The following is an 18,686-nucleotide window of genomic DNA, read 5'->3' on the forward strand; positions in this document are numbered from 1 at the left end:
TGCACAATGGTCATTGCACCGGATTATTGCAATATTAGTCATTCGAACTGCTCTAAGTGCTAGAGGACTCTGCATCTTTTTGCACAATTGCTTTTTGTCAATGTCTTTATGTCTCCAAAGTCTGTTGTACTAGAGCGGCTCCAACTACCGGAGCCAAATTCCTTGTGTTTTGGACATACTTGGCAAATAAAGATGATTCTGATTCTGAATCATTCTGCGAATCATCTCTTTGAATGGGAGCGGTGGTGGCGGCCCGGGGAGGGCCAGCTGGTGGGGCTTCCCGGTGGCGGCCGCCTCCGGCCAGGATGCGCCTCCCGAAGTGGAGGTCCAATAGCAGCCGATGCCGGACCGTGGGTCAGCATTTGCTCGGACGGAGGCCGGCTGGAATAATTAGGCGCTTCTCGCCCAATCAACTGCGACGGATGCTCAGACCGGCATAGCGGCTACGCTGTCGTGTTGGGAGGGACTGGGGGCACCCAGTTGTTTCTGCATCCCTCCCAACGCAGCTTTTTGGTCGTGTGGGCCAGTCAGCCAATCAGTGTCTTTTTTGTGACGTAGCCATTACGCGTCCAATCAGGTGAGTTTATACTTTTAATGAGTAACTGGAGTGCTGTAGTCTAGCTGTAGAAGCCTGGGTAAGCAGTGTGGGTGCATAGAGCTGGCCCAAAACAACATTTTAAACACAACGGCTCATTATTTTATACTGAGACAAGACCACGATGGTATCTAGGCACTTTTAATTTCGCAATATTGTGGTATCGTGAATATTGTTACATCCCTATTGAATGCCTGTGTCTTTATGATCAATATCCATATGTCTGGGTGCAATAACTGTATGTTCACTTTAACGTTGCGTAGACAAACTACACATGAAAGACCCAAGCGTTAACTGAATTCTGTATTTTTAACACGAACACTCAGAATAACACGTACACGTGCCAAGAAAAATACACCTACTTGAAGCACTACTCAGCGTGGTAGTGTCTAAGAGGATCTTTCTGTTTCACAGTGACAAATAAAATACAGTGGGGCCTTAAGATACCAGTTTAATTCGTTCCGTGACTACACTCAAAACACTCTTATCTCAAATCATCTTTCTCAATTGAAATGAATGGAAATGCTCTTTATTAGTTTCAGCCTCACCCCACTCCCCCAAAAAACCCAAAAAGGTTTAAAAAGTGTTTTTGTCATTTTTTGCTTTACTCAAATGGACATTGCACTCCTCCTTCTGATGTGCATGCCTTAATGCCTTTATTTTACATTTAGTTTGACAGTAAAATTCAACTAGGAATAGTTGGACATGCACATATAGATAACATGCACACATATACATGCAGACAATGGTTTATTTTCATTTATGGATTTGTCTCTTGTCAGCGAGCAAAACTAAATACCTGTGTATAAATGACATACATTCAGTAAATGATAAAAACAACCTGACTAACAATGCATTCCTGGAATTATCAAGAATAGGCTTCCGAGGCCTGTGTACAAATTGCAAAGTCAGCTCCCCCAGTGGGGCAGTTTAGGGATCCTTTTATCTGCTCTACTAGTGGAAGTGAATTTTGTAGTACAAGAGGATGAAATATTACATGTGAGCTGGGAAATAGTTTGCCTACAGTTTAAAGTAATATAAGGGAAGTGTTACTAAAGTCTAATTATCACAAGGAGCATGTAAGCTTACATAACATAATGGGGAAAACCATGACTGCAAATCAACATCTCACAGAAAGAAACAGGTCAATAAAATCAAATGCACTGTGGGATAGTTTGCTAACATCAGGCAACCAATTCAGAGAATGAATCCCCGCCGGTTTCACAGATCAGTGCCGAATTCATTTGCTTTCTTCCTGACATATTGAGTGGAGTCAGAACATCACATTCTGCCCAAGGGGAAGTCGTTGCTTTCGCATACTGCACTGAAAACCAATGCAGACCCTGCTTATGGTCTAGAACTTACAAAGTTATTAAATGTGAAATTGACACCATCTGTTCTGACTCTCAGCCCTCTACTTCATCCAACCCTCTGTCTTCAGGAACCTCATGGCGTCATCAAAACCTTCCTGACAGAGGGAATGCATTGCATTGGTAGATGGTGGGAATAAAGCCTGGCTCAGTCGTTTGATGTTTTCCATGGAGAACTGGGGAGACCGTACAAGCCAAAATTAGGAACCAAGTGCCAGCATTCAGACACACTATCAATTTTAACATTCTTTTATTAGTCTTTAAATGCCTTAACAGTCTTGGGCCATCATATCTATCTGATATGCTTTTTTATCAAACCTCGCGGGTCCCGAGGTCTTCTGGCACTTGCCTTTTAGTCATTCCAAAAACTAGAACAAAAACCACGGAGAGACTGCAATCAGTCATTATGGGCCACGCATCTGGAACAGCCTGCCAGAGGACATCAGGAACACAAAGACTGTTGATGCTTTTAAAATTTGAATTCAAGAGTAGCCTATATCCACACCATTGAAAAAGAAGAAATTTAAGAAAGCAAAGCATACCTGAGCGTATAAATTTGCATTATCGGTGGTGACTGGGATATTAGTATTGGGTCTCTCTATCTTTCACTCAGTCACTGCTTTTATCAGGAGGCCAGATTTGTGCCAGTGTGACTCTTGAAGAGGGAGCGTGTCTAATGCACGGGTCTCCTTATCTTCCACTCCAATATGATGATGTAACTCAGTACCCTTATACAGTGGTTACGGAAAGTATTCAGACCCCCTTAAATTTTTCACTCTTTGTTATATTACAGCCATTTGTTAAAATCAGTTAAGTTCATTTTTCCCTCAATGTACACACAGCACCCCAGATTGACAGAATAAAAAATATTGTTGAAATATTTGCTGATTTATTAAAAAAAAAAAAAAATAAATAATAAAAACTGAAATATCACACAGCCATAAGTATTCAGACCCTTTGCTGTGACACTCATATATTTGACTCTGGTGCTCTACATTTCTTCTGATCATCCTTGAGATGGTTCTACACCTTCATTGGAGTCCAGCTGTGTTTGATTATACTGATTGGACTTGATTAGGAAAGGCACACACCTGTCTATATAAGACCTTACAGCTCACAGTGCATGTCAGAGCAAATGAGAATCATGAGGTCAAAGGAACTGCCTGAAGAGCTCAGAAACAGAATTGTGGCAAGGCACAGATCTGCCCAAGGTTACAAAAATATTCTGCTGCAGTTAAGGTTCCTAAGAGCACAGTGGCCCTCATAATCCTTAAATGGAAGACGTTTGAGACGACCAGAACCCTTCCTAGAGCTGACTGCCCGGCCAAACTGAGCAATTGGGGGAGAAGAGCCTTGGTGAGAGAGGTAAAGAAGAACCCAAAGATCACTGTGGCTGAGCTCCAGAGATGCAGTCGGGAGATGGGAGAAATTTCTAGAAAGTCAACCATCACTGCAGCCCTCCACCAGTCGGGGCTTTATGGCAGAGTGGCCCGACGGAAGCCTCTCCTCAGTTCAAGACACATGAAAACCCGCATGGAGTTTTCTAAAGAAAAAACACCTGAAGGACTCCAAGATGGTGAGAAATAAGATTCTCTGGTCTGATGAGATCAAGATAGAACTTTTTGGCCTTAATTCCATGCGGTATGTGTGGAGAAAACCAGGCACTGCTCATCACCTGTCCAATACAGTCCCAACAGTCAAGCATGGTGGTGGCAGCATCATGCTGTGGGGGTGTTTTTCAGGTGCAGGGACAGGACGACTGGTTGCAATCGAAGGAAAGATGAATGCGGCCCAGAACAGGGATATCCTAGACGAAAACTTTCTCCAGAGTGCTCAGGACCTCAGACTGGGCCGAAGGTTCACCTTCCAACAAGACAATGACTCTAAGCACACAGCTAAAATACCCAAGGAGTGGCTTCAGAACAACTCCGTGACTGTTCTTGAATGGCCCAGCCAGAGCCCTGACTTAAACCCAATTGAGCATCTCTGGAGAGACCTGAAAATGGCTGTCCACCAATGTTCACCATCCAACCTGACATAACTGGAGAGGATCTGCAAGGAGGAATGGCAGAGGATCCCCAAATCCAGGTGTGAAAAGGTTGTTGCATCATTCCCCAAAAGACTCATGGCTGTATTGGCTCAAAAGGGTGCTTCTACTAAATACTGAGCAAAGGGTCTGAATACTTATGGCTGTGTGATATTTCAGTTTTTCTTTTTAATAAATCTGCAAACATTTCAACAATTATTATTTTTTCTGTCAATATGGGGTGCTGTGCGTACATTAATGAGGAAAAAAATTAACTTAAATGATTTTAGCAAATGGCTGCAATATAACAAAGAGTGAAAAAATTAAGGGGGTCGGAATACTTTCCGTACCCACTGTATAGCTTTCTGTTACTCTGGAAGTCCACTCATTTGTGGTGAGCGGTACAAAGGATATGCAGGATAATTTGTTGACATTTTTTGTCTTTTCCTGCTCATAAAGAATTGGCTCAATCGTTGCACTGAAGTGGGTGCGCAACAGGAATTCATAATATGTTTTGCACAACAGAGTATGGACTCATGCCTTCAGCAATAAACATCCCAATAGCTTTTCTAATAGCTTAATGTAAGCCTGCTGCCTGGTCGGATTGTGCAGCAAAGTGGTGCTTAAATGCTCTGATGATAAGCGGTTGTTGGGCAGCTTTCGTCTTGGATGACATCCGACTTCAATAACATAGGATTGAGGGTTTTCAAGTTTTTCTGCTCCTCCACTATGCTAGCCATGACTACCTTCACCGCTAGGGATGAGTAGTGAGTTTGGATTAAACATGCTGCCGAAGTGTGAACATGCAAAACTTCTTTTTTTTCACCTGACACCAACCAATCAAGATGGGTACGCATGCAGTGTGGCGTCACCTCCATACTTCTGTGCTTATGCGTTATTATGCAAGAGTGTATCTGCAAATGTAGACACTAACTGATATTAGCTATGGTTAGCTAGTTGTGGGGTGTGGGATCTTTTCATGATAATGCTTCTAGGGGATCAGCAGAGAGGTTTGGAGGTGACTCCACACTGCACGCACATACTCTTGGACCAATTCGTGGACCACGAGTGTGCCGAACCGTGGAGAGTGATCCGTATGGATCGTAGTTCAAAGATGAACAGTCGCACCTCGTAAATGCGCACTGACACACTACAATTTGGTGCGTTTTAATATTTTCAGTGTGCATGTGCACCACTGATGTGCACCCCTCCTTATTACTCTTATAGTCTGTGCTGTACTCAAGATAACCTAAACAGCAAGCCCACACACATTAGTGACGTCAGTCCCGAAAGAAATGGCTCTAAGATCCGGCTCCTTGAAGCGAACCATGAAAGCCGGCTCATGATTGGGAGCCGCTTTCGTTGTTCACGTAAGAGAATGCCCGCACATGATTGGTCAATACGTCTTGCGTCGTCTCTCTCTCTCGACTTTGCGGAGCAAAGGTGGGTAGGGGCGGGAGCACACAGCAGCACACAGACGTGGAAGGAAGACGAGTGAGGAACAGAATATAGGGCCGTCAGAGAAAACAAATGTGCTGGTAAGGAATAGTTGGGGAAATCAGTGATAGCAGGAAAATCTGGACACAAACTTTATTGACAATACAAAGGCAGTGTAAAGTCAGCAGGAAAAAAAAAATCTCTTATTGGGCTGGCTGCACAATCTGCACAGGCACCAATCCATGCGATGAGAAGAATAAAGACAAGCATTTGAACCAGATATTAATGAAGGTTACAGTGTGTCTAATGCAACTGTTGCACATTGTAGCAATGTCCGTCCCTTCAGAGAGAACCTTCTCCAAAACAGGATACAGCAAAAAAATGTCCGACAGAAGAAACTGGATCAGCTCCTCAAAGCTGAGACACTTCAATCTTAACTTTAGATAAGAAATCTGAAAGCAGATTTTTTCATGTTTTACACATCTTAGTTTATATTTTGTTGCATTGTGTTTTCCAGTGATTTTGTTGTTTCTCTTAAAATTTGTTGAACATAAAAAAGTTAAAAGCTTAAAATATTTATTAGGTAAATTTCAAATAGTTATGTTTGTTTTTGTATTTTATTTTATTGTAGCACCAAGTAGAGTGAATAAATAAAACGATATTTTTATAATGAATATAATGGAACAAATATTGCATGTTTTTTTAACATTAGTATGCATAATTTTACATTATTTTTGCATTATAAATTAATTCAAGTAATGAAAAATCAAAGAGCTGTTTGGGAGCTGAAAGAGTCAGCTCTTTTTAGTGAGCCGATCCAAAAGAGACGGTTCTCGAAAAAGAGCCAGAATTTCCATCACTTATGTCTGTTGTACTACCAGGACTGACCAATGGGGGCAGCATTGTGCCACAGGGCATCCAGACTGCTGGTAAATGCAACGAAAAATAAATAGTAGTAGTAATAGTAGTAGAAATAGGAGTTGGCTCGATTATTATTATTATGTGTGCACACTGCTTAAGAAACCACTGAATGACTGCAAATCAATTATAGATCTAATTTAAAAGTTGCTAAATCAAGAGTGAGTGGCCAAGGGTTTGGTTGCAAACCCCAAACTCAAACGTGAAATGACAGGTGGTGAAAAGCAACAAACAAATTGGTGCATCTGTGAATGCTTTGTTTTGTCTTGCACCCTACCTACAACTGGTATGGTCCTAAACAATATCCAGTTTTGATACAATAAAATAAAATACTAAACTACTGAATGACAGATTAGGAAAAGCAATGAAGGCTTAAAAGCCAACGTACACTATAACACTGTTATGAGCTAAAAATATCACAAAGTGGTGCTTTCAGGCTTTATTGTAGACAAGTAAACTTAAGACATGCCTTGAAATCCCTGCGGCCTGCCTGGATTTACCACCTGTTGTTAAATATCGATCACATTTACATTCACATTGTTACAGTATTTGAGACCTCAATATGAAATTCTTCTACTTTGATAATGACGTTATCAGCAGCTGTTGGGATCCTAAATATAAATATATATTTTTTTTAATACAAAAAGCTTGACATGTAACTTCGTTGCATTAGAAGAAAGATAACATTGCCAAAACAATAAACAAAAATGTATCTTTGTTTTTGCAGCATAACAAACGCTGTCATGACTACTACAGGGTCATCAAAGTACGCCTGCACACATTGAGTCTGGAATTTGTTTTCATCGTTTTAATTATTGCATTTAAAAGAAAAAACAAAATTTTTAATACTGGTAACATTTCATTGTTTTAAATACTGGATTATCATTTTGTTTTCGTTATGATGGTAAGACACAGATACATAAATTACAATACATACCAATATGTTCATGTTAGCCAAACTGAGTTGGGTCTTGAACCAATGGCCCTTGTGCAATGGACTCACGTCCTCCTGCCCAGCAAACGGGGACACCGTAATGGTTCGGCCAACAGGCAGGATTGGAAGGCTGTCAGTGAAGCCTCCATCAATCCATTTCTACTGAAAAAGACAAATGGTATAAATCCAGCTACAGTGAACATGAACAAAAGGAAATCAAATTAGTTCAGCAGTGACGAGGCCATGTACCTGTCCTCGGAACGCCACAGGTTGGAGCCCGGAATAAACTGGCACAAAGCTGCTGGCCAGGAGTGCCTTGGGGGAGCAACAAAAAAATGGCAATGTGGTTATCATAAAGATCAATGTGCGCGGGTCAGAAAAATAATCCTTGAATATTTGAACTTTAGTGGTTGAAATTGTTTTCAATAATAATGTGTGCGAGCATCAGTTAGCTCAAAATCTACCTAGCTGTGATTTGTTTCATTGCTCTTGTGTGTGCTTGTTTTGAGTTTTAATGGGATTGAAGGCGGTGGTAGTGGTTATATTTTGGACTGCGATGAAAATAATAGGTAAATTAAAATTTCTGATGGCCCGGGGTGTATACTTATTGCTTGCAAATTTCGCTGCCATCTCTGTGATCCTCTGTGTTTTTGTGCTTTGCTTTATGTTTTTCCCCACTTCTGTTATTGTGCTGGCCACAGTAGTGCTGGTATAATGGATGCCAACTTGCACTGTGCTAATGTATAATAGTAAAACCTCACAACTCAGAGACTTCAAAAGAACTTTTTGCACAAGCTTCCAGCCCAGGTGCGTGCGGCTGGACAGTGCAGGATCGCCACAGTGTACTGGCAGGCAGCTAACAGCTTGCGATGACAAATGGGTAACTACAAAACAAGCTGTGTCTGTGGTCAGGCTTGCTATCAGTATGCCATTAAATTCCCACAACAGCGATATAGTAATAACCGCATATTTGTGGTTCACCATTAAAAAATGTAACTATTCAAATTTTGTTTCCCCTTGGGAACCAATTTCCAGCTATTTGCTGAAATATTCGCTTATTTGGGGGTTTTATGCCTTTTGAAACACCTTAAGATGCTACAAGATAGCTCCAAAACCCTAATAGGGAAGTAGTCTATTGGTATCGAGGAAGAACAGTGGTGCCTTAAGAGACGGGTTTAATTTGCATTTCAAATCATCTTTCCCCATTAAAATGAATGGTAAAGCAGTTCATCCGTTCCAGCCCCCCAAAACATCCAAAATTTGCTTGAACATCTTTTCTTATGACAATTATTGCACTCCACAGTATTGCAATGTATACACTACTTGTCGCGTGTATTTTGACGTAGTACTGTAAATATCTGACCTCCAATAAAGTTATAAAAAAAAAAAAACATGTCGGCGGTGTAGGACAAACAACACGTCTGAAACAGACACATAATGCTTGGATCAAACTACAAGACAAATTTGGTCTTTCACAATTGCACTATGTCAGACTATTGCAACAAAATCTTGCATTCCCATGCCACCGCATCCCGTCTTTTACGATTACTAGGCTTTATCTTGTCAACTCAAATGCAACCGGATTACTCGTTACCATGACGACGACAACAATGGATCGCGCCATGTGTATTATAAGAAAAAAATGGTGGTCACCGGTGCTCGGGAGAGGACTATAATTCAAGGATTGCTTGAGGTATGTTCACATACTTTTAATACGATACGGCTCGGAAGCAGGCAACAAAACGTTATGTAGCCTAGCAAGCTAGTGCTAATTCTGGTGAGGCTACTGGAGAGGAAACATTTTGTTTAGCATCATCATTAACATTTCCCTTTTCCAGGGTTTTAATGTTGGCCGCACTGTGCATGCTCAAAGATAGCAAAACAATAAATAAGAAGTAAATATTTCTGTGCAAATTGGTCTAAATGTACAAAACTAAATGATCCCAGTGCTGTAAACTCAAATGCACATTGATCATGGGTGTGTGTTTGTGTGTGTGCACCTCTATGAGCTCCTCTCTGGAGTTAAACTGACACACAATGAGGTTCTTGCCACTTCTGAAGTGTGTCAATGAGACATGGAGGCGGTCAGATGCCAGGATGTGTGCATCAACAGGCAGCATCTCCTCAATCCCTTCCCTGCAAAGTGGCAAATCATCTTGAGTGCCTGCTTCAGTTGCTTCAACCCATTGTCTGTTGTGTGCTTACCGCAGCTTGGACAAGACGTTAAAACCAGGCGTGATTGCTCCATACCTCTGTTGTCTTACATTTTCAGCAAAATCGTATGTAAATTCTTTGCAGTGCTGAAAGACAAAGAACAAAGAACTATGTTAACTAAATATAGAACTTATATATATAATATAAATATATATATATATATATATATATATATATATATATATATACATAGAGAACATAAATTGTATTTCAACCCACTGTGACAAATACAAATGCACAGTGGTAAAACTTAAAGACGTTATGCTTGAAATATATGCTAATTTTCAGTGTTTTTAATGTTAGAGGAGAAGTTGTTGAAAATTGTGATAAATGGGTGACAAGGAACATTTAGTGATTTACGCTCTGAGCTCAACTGCATGGAACATTTGTGATCATTCAACAGACTAGTCGATTTCACTACTCCACAATGACATTTATAGTGTAACATGAACTAGTCGCTAATCATGTGTCTTTCCGGAGATACTGTGTTGTCATCCTGGTGTGCTTTTATTACGAAGGCCTGACTTTACCGGCGATAGGATATTTATCCTAGTAGAGACTCTTCTGTCACATAACACATCTGGCACATTCCTCCACCCATTCCAACCTGCTTGGGCCCATTTCTTCACTTCCTTACCACACTCACCATTGCTCTGGACGGTTGACACCAAGTATTTAAAGTCCTCCACCCTTGCTATCTCTTCTCCCTGTAGCCTCACTCTTCCCCCAGCACCCCTCTCATTCATGCACATATATTCTTACTTCGGCTAATCTTCATTCCTCTCCTTTCCAGTGCATGCCTCCATCTTTCTAACTGTTCCTCCACCTGCTCCATGTTTTCACTGCAGATCACAATGTCATCTGCGAACATCATGGTCCACGGGGATTCCAGTTTAACCTCATCTGTCAGCCTATCCATCACCACTGCAAACAGGAAGGGGCTCAGGGCTGATGCCTGACGCAGTAGTACCTCCACCTTAAACTCCTCTGTCACACCAACAGGCCACCTCACCACTGTTCTGCTGCCCTCATACATGTCCTGTATTATTCTAACATACTTGTCTGCCACTCCAGACTTCCGCATGCAGTACCACAGTTCCTCTCTGGGTACTCTTTCATTGGTTTTCTCTAGATCCACAAAGACACAATGTAGCTCCTTCTGACCTTCTCTGTACTTTTCCTTCAACATCCTCAAGGCTAATAATGCATCTGTGGTACTCTTTCTTGGCATGAAACCATACTGTTGCTCGCAAATACTTCTCTTCTGAGTCTAGCTTCCACTACTCTTTCCCATAACTTCATTGTGTGGCTCATCAACTTTATTCCTCTATAGTTCCCACAGCTCTGCACATCACCCTTGTTCTTAAAAATGGGCACCAGCACACTTTTCCTCCATTCCTCAGGCATCTTCTCACCCGCTAGAATTCTGTTAAACAAACTGGTCAAAAACTCCACAGCCACCTCTTCGAGACGCTTACATACCTCCACAGGAATGTCATCAAGACCAACTGCCTTTCCAATTTTCATTCTCTTTAATGCCTTTCTAACTTCCCCTTACTAATCATTGCCACTTCCTGGTCTACCACACTTGCCTCTTCTACGCTTCCTTCTCTCTCATTTTCCTCATTCATCAACTCCTCAAAGTATTGTTAACATCTATCCTGCACACTATTGGCATCGGTCAACACATTTCCATCTATCCTTAATCATCCTAACCTGCTGCATATCCTTCCCATCTCTATCCCGGTGTCTGGCCAACTTGTATAGATATTTATCTCCTTCTTTAGTGTCCAACCTGGCATACATGTCATCATATGCCTCTTGTTTGGCCTTTGCCACTTCTACCCTTGCCCTACGTCGCATCTCAATATATTTCTTTTGCCTCTCCTCGGTCCTCTGTGTCTCACTTCTTCTTAGCTAACCTTTTTCCTTGTATGATTTCCTGTACTGTGAGGTTCCACCACCAAGTCTCCTCTCCTTTCCTACCAGAAGACACCAAGTACTCTCCTGCCTGTCTCTCTGATAACCTTGACTGTAGTGGTCCAGTCTTCTGGAAGCTCCACCTGTCCACCGAGAGCCTGTCTCACCTCTTCCTGAAAAGCCACACAACACTCTTTCCTTTCTCAGCTTCCACCACGTGGTTCTCTGCTCTGCCTTTGTCTTCTTAATCTTCCTTCCCACACCACAGACATCATACATACCACCATCCTATGCTGTCAAGCCACACTCTCCCCTACCACTACTTTACAGTCAGTAACCTCCTTCAGATTACATCGTCTGCACAAGATGTAATCCACCTGCGTGCTTCTACCTTCGCTCTTGTAGGTCACCCTATGTTCCTGCCTCTTCTGAAAAATAGTGTTCACTACAGCCATTGCCATCCTTTTTGCAGAGTCTAGCACCATCTGTCCCTCCAAGTTCCTTTCCTGGACGCCGTACTTTCCCATTACTTCTTCATCACCCCTGTTTCCTTCACCAACATGTCCATTACAATCTGCACAATTCACGACTCTCTGTCTGGGATGCTCAGAACTACTTCTACTTCCTTCCAGAGTTTCTTCTTCACCTGTAGGTCATATCCTACCTGTGGGGCATAGCCGTTAATCACATTATACATAACACCCTCAATTTCAAGCTTCAGCCTCATCACTTGATCTGATACTCTTTTCACCTCCAAGACATTCTTAGCTAATTATTCTTTTAAAATAAGCCCTACTCCATTTCTCTTCCCATCTACCCCATGGTAAAATAATTTAAACCCTGCCCCGAAACTTCTAACCTTACTGCCTTTCCACCTGCTCTCCTGGACACACAATATATTAACCTTTCTCCAAATCATCATGTCAAGCAACTCCCGAGATTTTCCTGTCATAGTCCCAACATTCAAAGTCCCCAAATTCAAGTATAGGCTCTGTGCTTTCCTCTTCTCTTTCTGCCTTTCACCTGCTTTCTACGTCTCCTTCGTCTTCGACCCACAGTAGCTGAATTTCCATTGGCGCCGTGCAGGTTAACGGTGACGGGGCGGATGTTGTTAACCCGGGCCATGACCGATCCGGTATGGAATTCTTTAGATGAACGCTCATATTTGTTTGGCAAGGTTTTAAGCTGGATCCCCTTCCTGACGCAACCCTCTGCATTTATCCGGGCTTGGGACCGGCCAACAGTTTGCACAGGCTTGTGCCCACCATAGGGCTGCATTGATAATACACCATCGATTCTCAATGGGGTTTAGACCCGGCGAGTTGGCTGGACAGTCAAGCACTGTGATGGCATGGGTTTTGGTGCTTCTGGCAGTATGGGGAGGTCCTGCTGGAAGATGAAATCTGCATCTCCATACAGATCCTCAGCAGAAGGAATCATGAAGTCCTCTAAAACATTCTGTTAGACTGTTGCGGTGACCTTGGATTTAAGAAAGCAGAGTTTACCAACACCTGCTCTGGACAATGGACCCCAAATCATGTCTGACTGCGGATATTTAACACTGGAGCTCAAGCAGCTTGGGTTATGTTCTTCACCTGTCTTCCTCCAAACCCTTGGACCTTGACTCCCAAATGAAAGCATACTTTACTTTCATCGGAAAAGAGGACATTGCACCACTGGCCAACAGTCCAGTCAGATTATTGCAAAACATTCCCTCCTCCTGTGACTTAGCAATGACATCCTCAGAGTCATCACCTCGACATGGCCTTCATTACATTAGTGACTGCAAATCTGAAGTCGTGGAACCCCTAACCAAGGGAGTGACTGGGGATTTGGGCTCCTGTGAAAAATACATAACTTTGTACTCCCCACTACATTAATGCAGCAAATATAAAATACAACTTTAAAAGTATTGCTTTTTTAGGGCCCGTGTCAGTCATGGGCCCTTAGAAGTGCATCAGCCCCCCGCCCCCTTAAGCACCCTTGAAAGTAGTAAAGATATACAGTACTAAAAGTTGTATGCTGAACTCTTAACACGAATCAAAAGAATCATGGTGTGCTGATTGTCCAGGTTTCTGTGTGTCCAACCACACTGAGGCAAAAACTAGTTGGTGCATTTAAAAGTGTACCACCTATCAAGAAAAAGCCAGTAGATGGTAAATAATGGGTCTTCAATGTAACGCAATTCCTCCATACCTTTTTTTTTTTTTCTATCTGTGTTTGCAACAAAAGTCAATGGGTTCGTGTCACTGTGGTAAATACATATTCACAGCAATAAACATAATACAGTAGTACCTTGACTTGTAAGTACCCCGACTTACCAATTTTTCCAAGTTACTAGCTGTCACTTGGTCAATGCAGCCCTATGGGTGGCACAAGTCAGTGCAAACTGTAGGCCGGTCCCAAGCCCGGATAAATGCAGAGGGTTGCGTCAGGAAGGGCATCCGGCTTAAAACCTTGCCAAACAAATATGAGCGTTCATCCAAAGAATTCCATACCGGATCGGTCGTGGCCCGGGTTAACAACGTCCGCCACCGGCGCCGTCAACCTGCGGGGCGCCGTTGGAAATTCAGCTACTGTGGGTCGAAGTCAAAGAAGAAGAGGAGGTGGAAAGCGGGTTCTTCGGCAGAAAGAGAAGAGGAAAACACAGAGCCTAGAACTGAATGTGGGGACTTTGAATGTTGGGACTATGACAGGAAAATCTCGGGAGTTGGTTGACATGATGATTAGGAGAAAGGTTGATATATTGTGTGTCCAGGAGACCAGGTGGAAAGGCAGTACGGCTATAAGTTTAGGGGCAGGGTTTAAATTATTTTACCATGGTGTAGATGGGAAGAGAAATGGAGTCGGGGTTATTTTAAAAGAAGAGTTGGCTAAGAATGTCTTGGAGGTGAAAAGAGTATCAGATCGAGTGATGAGGCTGAAATTTGAAATTGAGGGTGTTATGTGTAATGTGATTAGTGGCTATCCACAGGTAGGATGTGACCTAGAGATGAAAGAGAAATTCTGGAAGGAGCTAGATGATGTAGTTCTGAGCATCCCAGACAGAGAGAGAGTCGTAATTGGTGCAGATTGTAATGGACATGTTGGTGAAGGTAATAGGGGTGATGAAGAAGTGATGGGTAAGTACGGCATCCAGGAAAGGAACTTGGAGGGACAGATGGTGGTAGACTTTGCAACAAGGATGCAAATGGCTGTAGTGAACACTTTTTTCCCAGAAGAGGCACGAACATAGGGTGACCTACAAGAGCGGAGGTAGAAGCACACAGGTGGATTACATCTTGTGCAGACGATGTAATCTGAAGGAGGTTACCAACTGTAAGGTAGTGGTAGGGGAGAGTGTGGCTAGACAGCATAGGATGGTGGTGTGTAAGATGACTCTGGTGGTGGGGAGGAAAATTAGGAAGACAAAGGCAGAGAAGAGAACCATGTGGTGGAAGCTGAGACCGGACGAGTGTTGTGCAGCTTTTCGGGAAGAGGTGATACAGGCTCTCGGTGGACGGCAGGAGCTTCCAGAAGACTGGACCACTGCAGCCAAGGTGATCAGAGAAGCAGGCAGGAGAGTACTTGGTGTATCTTCTGGCAGGAAAGGAGAGAAGGAGACTTGGTGGTGGAACCTCACAGTACAGGAAATCATACAAGGAAAAAGGTTAGCTAAGAAGAAGTGGGACACTGAGAGGACCGAGGAGAGGCGAAAGGAATACATTGCGATGCGACACAGGGCAAAGGTAGAGGTGGCAAAGGCAAAACAAGAGGCATATGATGACATGTATGGCAGGTTGGACACTAAAGAAGGAGAAAAGGATCTTTACAGGCTGGCCGGACAGAGGGCTAGAGATGGGAAGGATGTGCAGCAGGTTAGGGTGATTAAGGATAGAGATGGAAATATGTTGACTGGTGCCAGCAGTGTGCTTGCTAGATGGAAAGAATACTTCGAGGAGTTGATGAATGAGGAAAATGATAGAGAAGGGAGAGTAGAAGAGCCAAGTGTGGTGGACCAGGAAGTGGCAATGATTAGTAAGGGGGAAGTTAGAAAGGCATTAAAGAGGAAGAAAAATGGAAAGGCAGTTGGTCCTGATGACATTGCTGTGGAGGTATGGAAGCATCTAGGAGAGGTGGCTGTGGAGTTTTTGACCAGCTTGTTCAATAGAATTCTAGTGCGTGAGAAGATGCCTGAGGAATGGAGGAAAAGTGTGCTGGTACCCATTTTTAAGAACAAGGGTGAGGTGCAGAGCTGTGGGAACTGTAGAGGAATAAAGTTGATGAGCCACACAATGAAGTTATGGGAAAGAGTAGTGGAGGCTAGACTCAGGACAGAAGTGAGTATATGCGAGCAACAGTATGGTTTCATGCCTAGAAAGAGTACCACAGATGCATTATTTGCCTTGAGGATGTTGATGGAAAAGTACAGAGAAGGTCAGAAGGAGCTACATTGTGTCTTTGTAGATCTAGAGAAAGCCTATGACAGAGTACCCAGAGAGGAACTGTGGTACTGCATGCGGGACGTCTGGAGTGGCAGAGAAGTATGTTAGAATAATACAGTACATGTACGAGGGCAGCAGAACAGCGGTGAGGTGTGCTGTAGGTGTGACAGAAGAATTTAAGGTGGACGTGGGACTGCATCAGGGATCAGCCCTGAGCCCCTTCCTTTTTGCAGTGGTGATGGATAGGCTGACAGATGTGGTTAGACTGGAATCCCCGTGGACCATGATGTTTGCAGATGATATTGTGATCTGCAGTGAAAGCAGGGAGCAGCTGGAGGAACAGTTAGAAAGATGGAGGCATGCACTGGAAAGCAGAGGAATGAAGATTAGCCGAAGTAAGATATATGTGCATGAATGAGAGGGCTGGTGGGGGAAGAATGAGGCTACAGGGAGAAGCGATAGCAAGGGTGGAGGACTTTAAATACTTGGGGTCAACCATCCAGAGCAATGGTGAGTGTGGTCAGGAAGTGAAGAAACGGGTCCAAGCAGGTTGGAACGGGTGGAGGAAGGTGTCAGGTGTGTTATGTGACAGAAGAGTCTCTGCTAAGATGAAGGGCAAAGTTTATAAAACAGTAGTGAGGCCAGCCATGATGTATGGATTCGAGACAGTGGCACTGAAGAGACAACAGGAAGCAGAGCTGGAGGTGGCGGAAATGAAGATGTTGAGGTTCGCTCTCGGAGTGACCAGGTTGGATAAAATTAGAAATGAGCTCATCAGATGGACAGCCAAGGTTCGATGTTTCAGAGACAAAGTTAGAGAGCGCAGACGTCAATGGTTTGGACACGTCCAGAGGAGAAATAGTGAGTATATTGGAAGAAGGACGATGAGGATGGAGCTGCCAGGCAAGAGAGCTCGAGGAAGACCAAAGAGAAGGTTGATGGATGTCGTGAGGGAAGACATGATGGCAGTTGGTGTTCGAGAGGAGGGTGCAGGAGATAGGCTTACATGGAAAAGGATGACGCGCTGTGGCGACCCCTAACGGGACAAGCCGAAAGGAAAAGAAGAAGACTAGCTGTCACTTGGTCAAATTTATCGCTTTGTTTTGCAAGTGATTTTTCTTTATTAAAAACAAAAGACCATTATACAATGACATCGCTCTACTTTTGGGTCGCAATAGACAAATTATTTTCAGCTGCTACCACGAGAAATAAAACCTTCCATCTCATTTGACCAAGGGAGAGCTATTGAAAAAAAAAACTGGATAATTGAATTGAACAATGATTTTATCCTTCTTCTCTCGTTCCATAGTTGCAATGTTAAAAAGTGTCAGTTTATAAGAAGATGTTCCTAATCAAACATTTTATACGTACCTGTGAGACAATTCCTTCCACCAACTCAATGATAAGAGGTTTGTTTCGCAGTCTGTCCCTTTAAAAGTGGCTATTGGTGCAATCATCACTGTACAACTACTTAGGACATTCACTCAATTTATCCTACTCACTTTATCCTTTTTAAGTTCATCCATCCATTCATCCATTTTCTGAGCCGCTTCTCCTCACTAGGGTCGCGGGCGTGCTGGAGCCTATCCCAGCTGTCATCGGGCAGGAGGCGGGGTACACCCTGAACTGGTTGCCAGCCAATCGCAGGGCACATACAAACAAACAACCATTCGCACTCACATTCACACCTACGGGCAATTTAGAGTTGTCAATTAACCTACCATACATGTTTTTGGGATGTGGGAGCAAACCAGAGTGAAACCGGAGAAAACCCACACAGGCACGGGGAGAAAATGCAAACTCCACACAGGGGGGATTGAACCCCGCTCCTCAGAACTGTGTGGCATACGCTCTAAGCAGTGGGGTCACCGTGCCGCCCTTTCTAAATTCAGTACATCGGAAAAAAAACATAAGCTTGCAAGCTATATCTGGTGGCACAACAAGGTTTTGTCATTGTTTTAATTCAGGTCAAAGATAGCTCAACTCACTTTTCTGCCAGCGGGAAGGTCAATCGCGCCTCGTGTCTGTTTACAACCATTACGAAAAGGTCTCAAGAGAAAGCCAGCTGTCTACCTTGACTTTCTCAGGAGCCGTGAGCATGACGGCAGCAACAAGGGCCCCAGCTGAAGACCCCGCACAGGACTTGAGGGAGGTCAGCAGCTTGTCCCCATGACGGAGAAAAGCCCCCACAGCTCCCAAGTGGTAGATGCCCAAAAACCCACACGCAGCGAAGGACAGATTCACCACCGTCATCTCTGAAACGTAACAGTCTATCAGAGTAGTCCACTACTACACTTTTACAACGTTTCATGGGTAACCACCAACCTCGCCAAAGGTATCGTATATTTGTTGTCACGTGTGAGAGCAGTTCATTTCAAACGTAAGGGCAGCGAATGTTTAGCTAAACGCACAAGAGTTTACTTTTCTAGAAGAGACGCCATTTTTTTAAATTATGTTTCATTGCGGACGAATTCAAATTCAATACATGCGGATCGTGCATATGTCCGAGGAACTGTCATGTCGCCATCGTTAAATACAATAAGGCAGCCGGAAAAACACTTGTAATTCCGGCTCGAAATTTCAAAATAAAATGGCTACCACCAAAAGGCAGATTCAATAAATAAATAAAATCATCTGATTTTGTTTTAATTCAATGAGGGCCGGTCTTTCATACCGGAAAGCGATATTTGGGTAAAAGAAAATAACTAGTTTGGTAGAAGTAAGTTCCCTTGTAGAGTATTACATGAGTAAAAGTCTAAAAGTCAAACGTGTGTCGTCCACCGGGCCGCTCTCGGGTGGACTCCTGAGCCCGACCCCGCCTCTCGATGGATTGGGTGGGGTCCTCAGC

At 43.2% G+C, this 18,686-nt stretch overlaps 1 protein-coding gene across 1 annotated transcript; it reads right to left on the reverse strand.

Annotated features, from left to right (window-relative positions):
- Positions 1–1,328: 1,328 nt before the first annotated feature.
- pnpla4 (patatin-like phospholipase domain containing 4) lies at positions 1,329–18,358 on the reverse strand. Its single transcript, XM_061683006.1, has 7 exons — positions 18,164–18,358; positions 17,912–18,093; positions 9,486–9,580; positions 9,281–9,416; positions 7,530–7,595; positions 7,284–7,439; positions 1,329–2,141 (listed from the first exon to the last, which is right to left on the reverse strand). Exons 2-7 carry the CDS (start codon positions 18,089–18,091, stop codon positions 2,010–2,012), a joined length of 765 nt encoding a protein of 254 aa, XP_061538990.1. The 5' UTR covers positions 18,092–18,093; positions 18,164–18,358; the 3' UTR covers positions 1,329–2,009.
- Between the last annotated feature and the right edge of the window lie 328 nt (positions 18,359–18,686).

Source organism: Phycodurus eques, chromosome 1 (assembly GCF_024500275.1).
Source record: "Phycodurus eques isolate BA_2022a chromosome 1, UOR_Pequ_1.1, whole genome shotgun sequence".
NCBI lineage: Eukaryota > Metazoa > Chordata > Actinopteri > Syngnathiformes > Syngnathidae > Phycodurus > Phycodurus eques.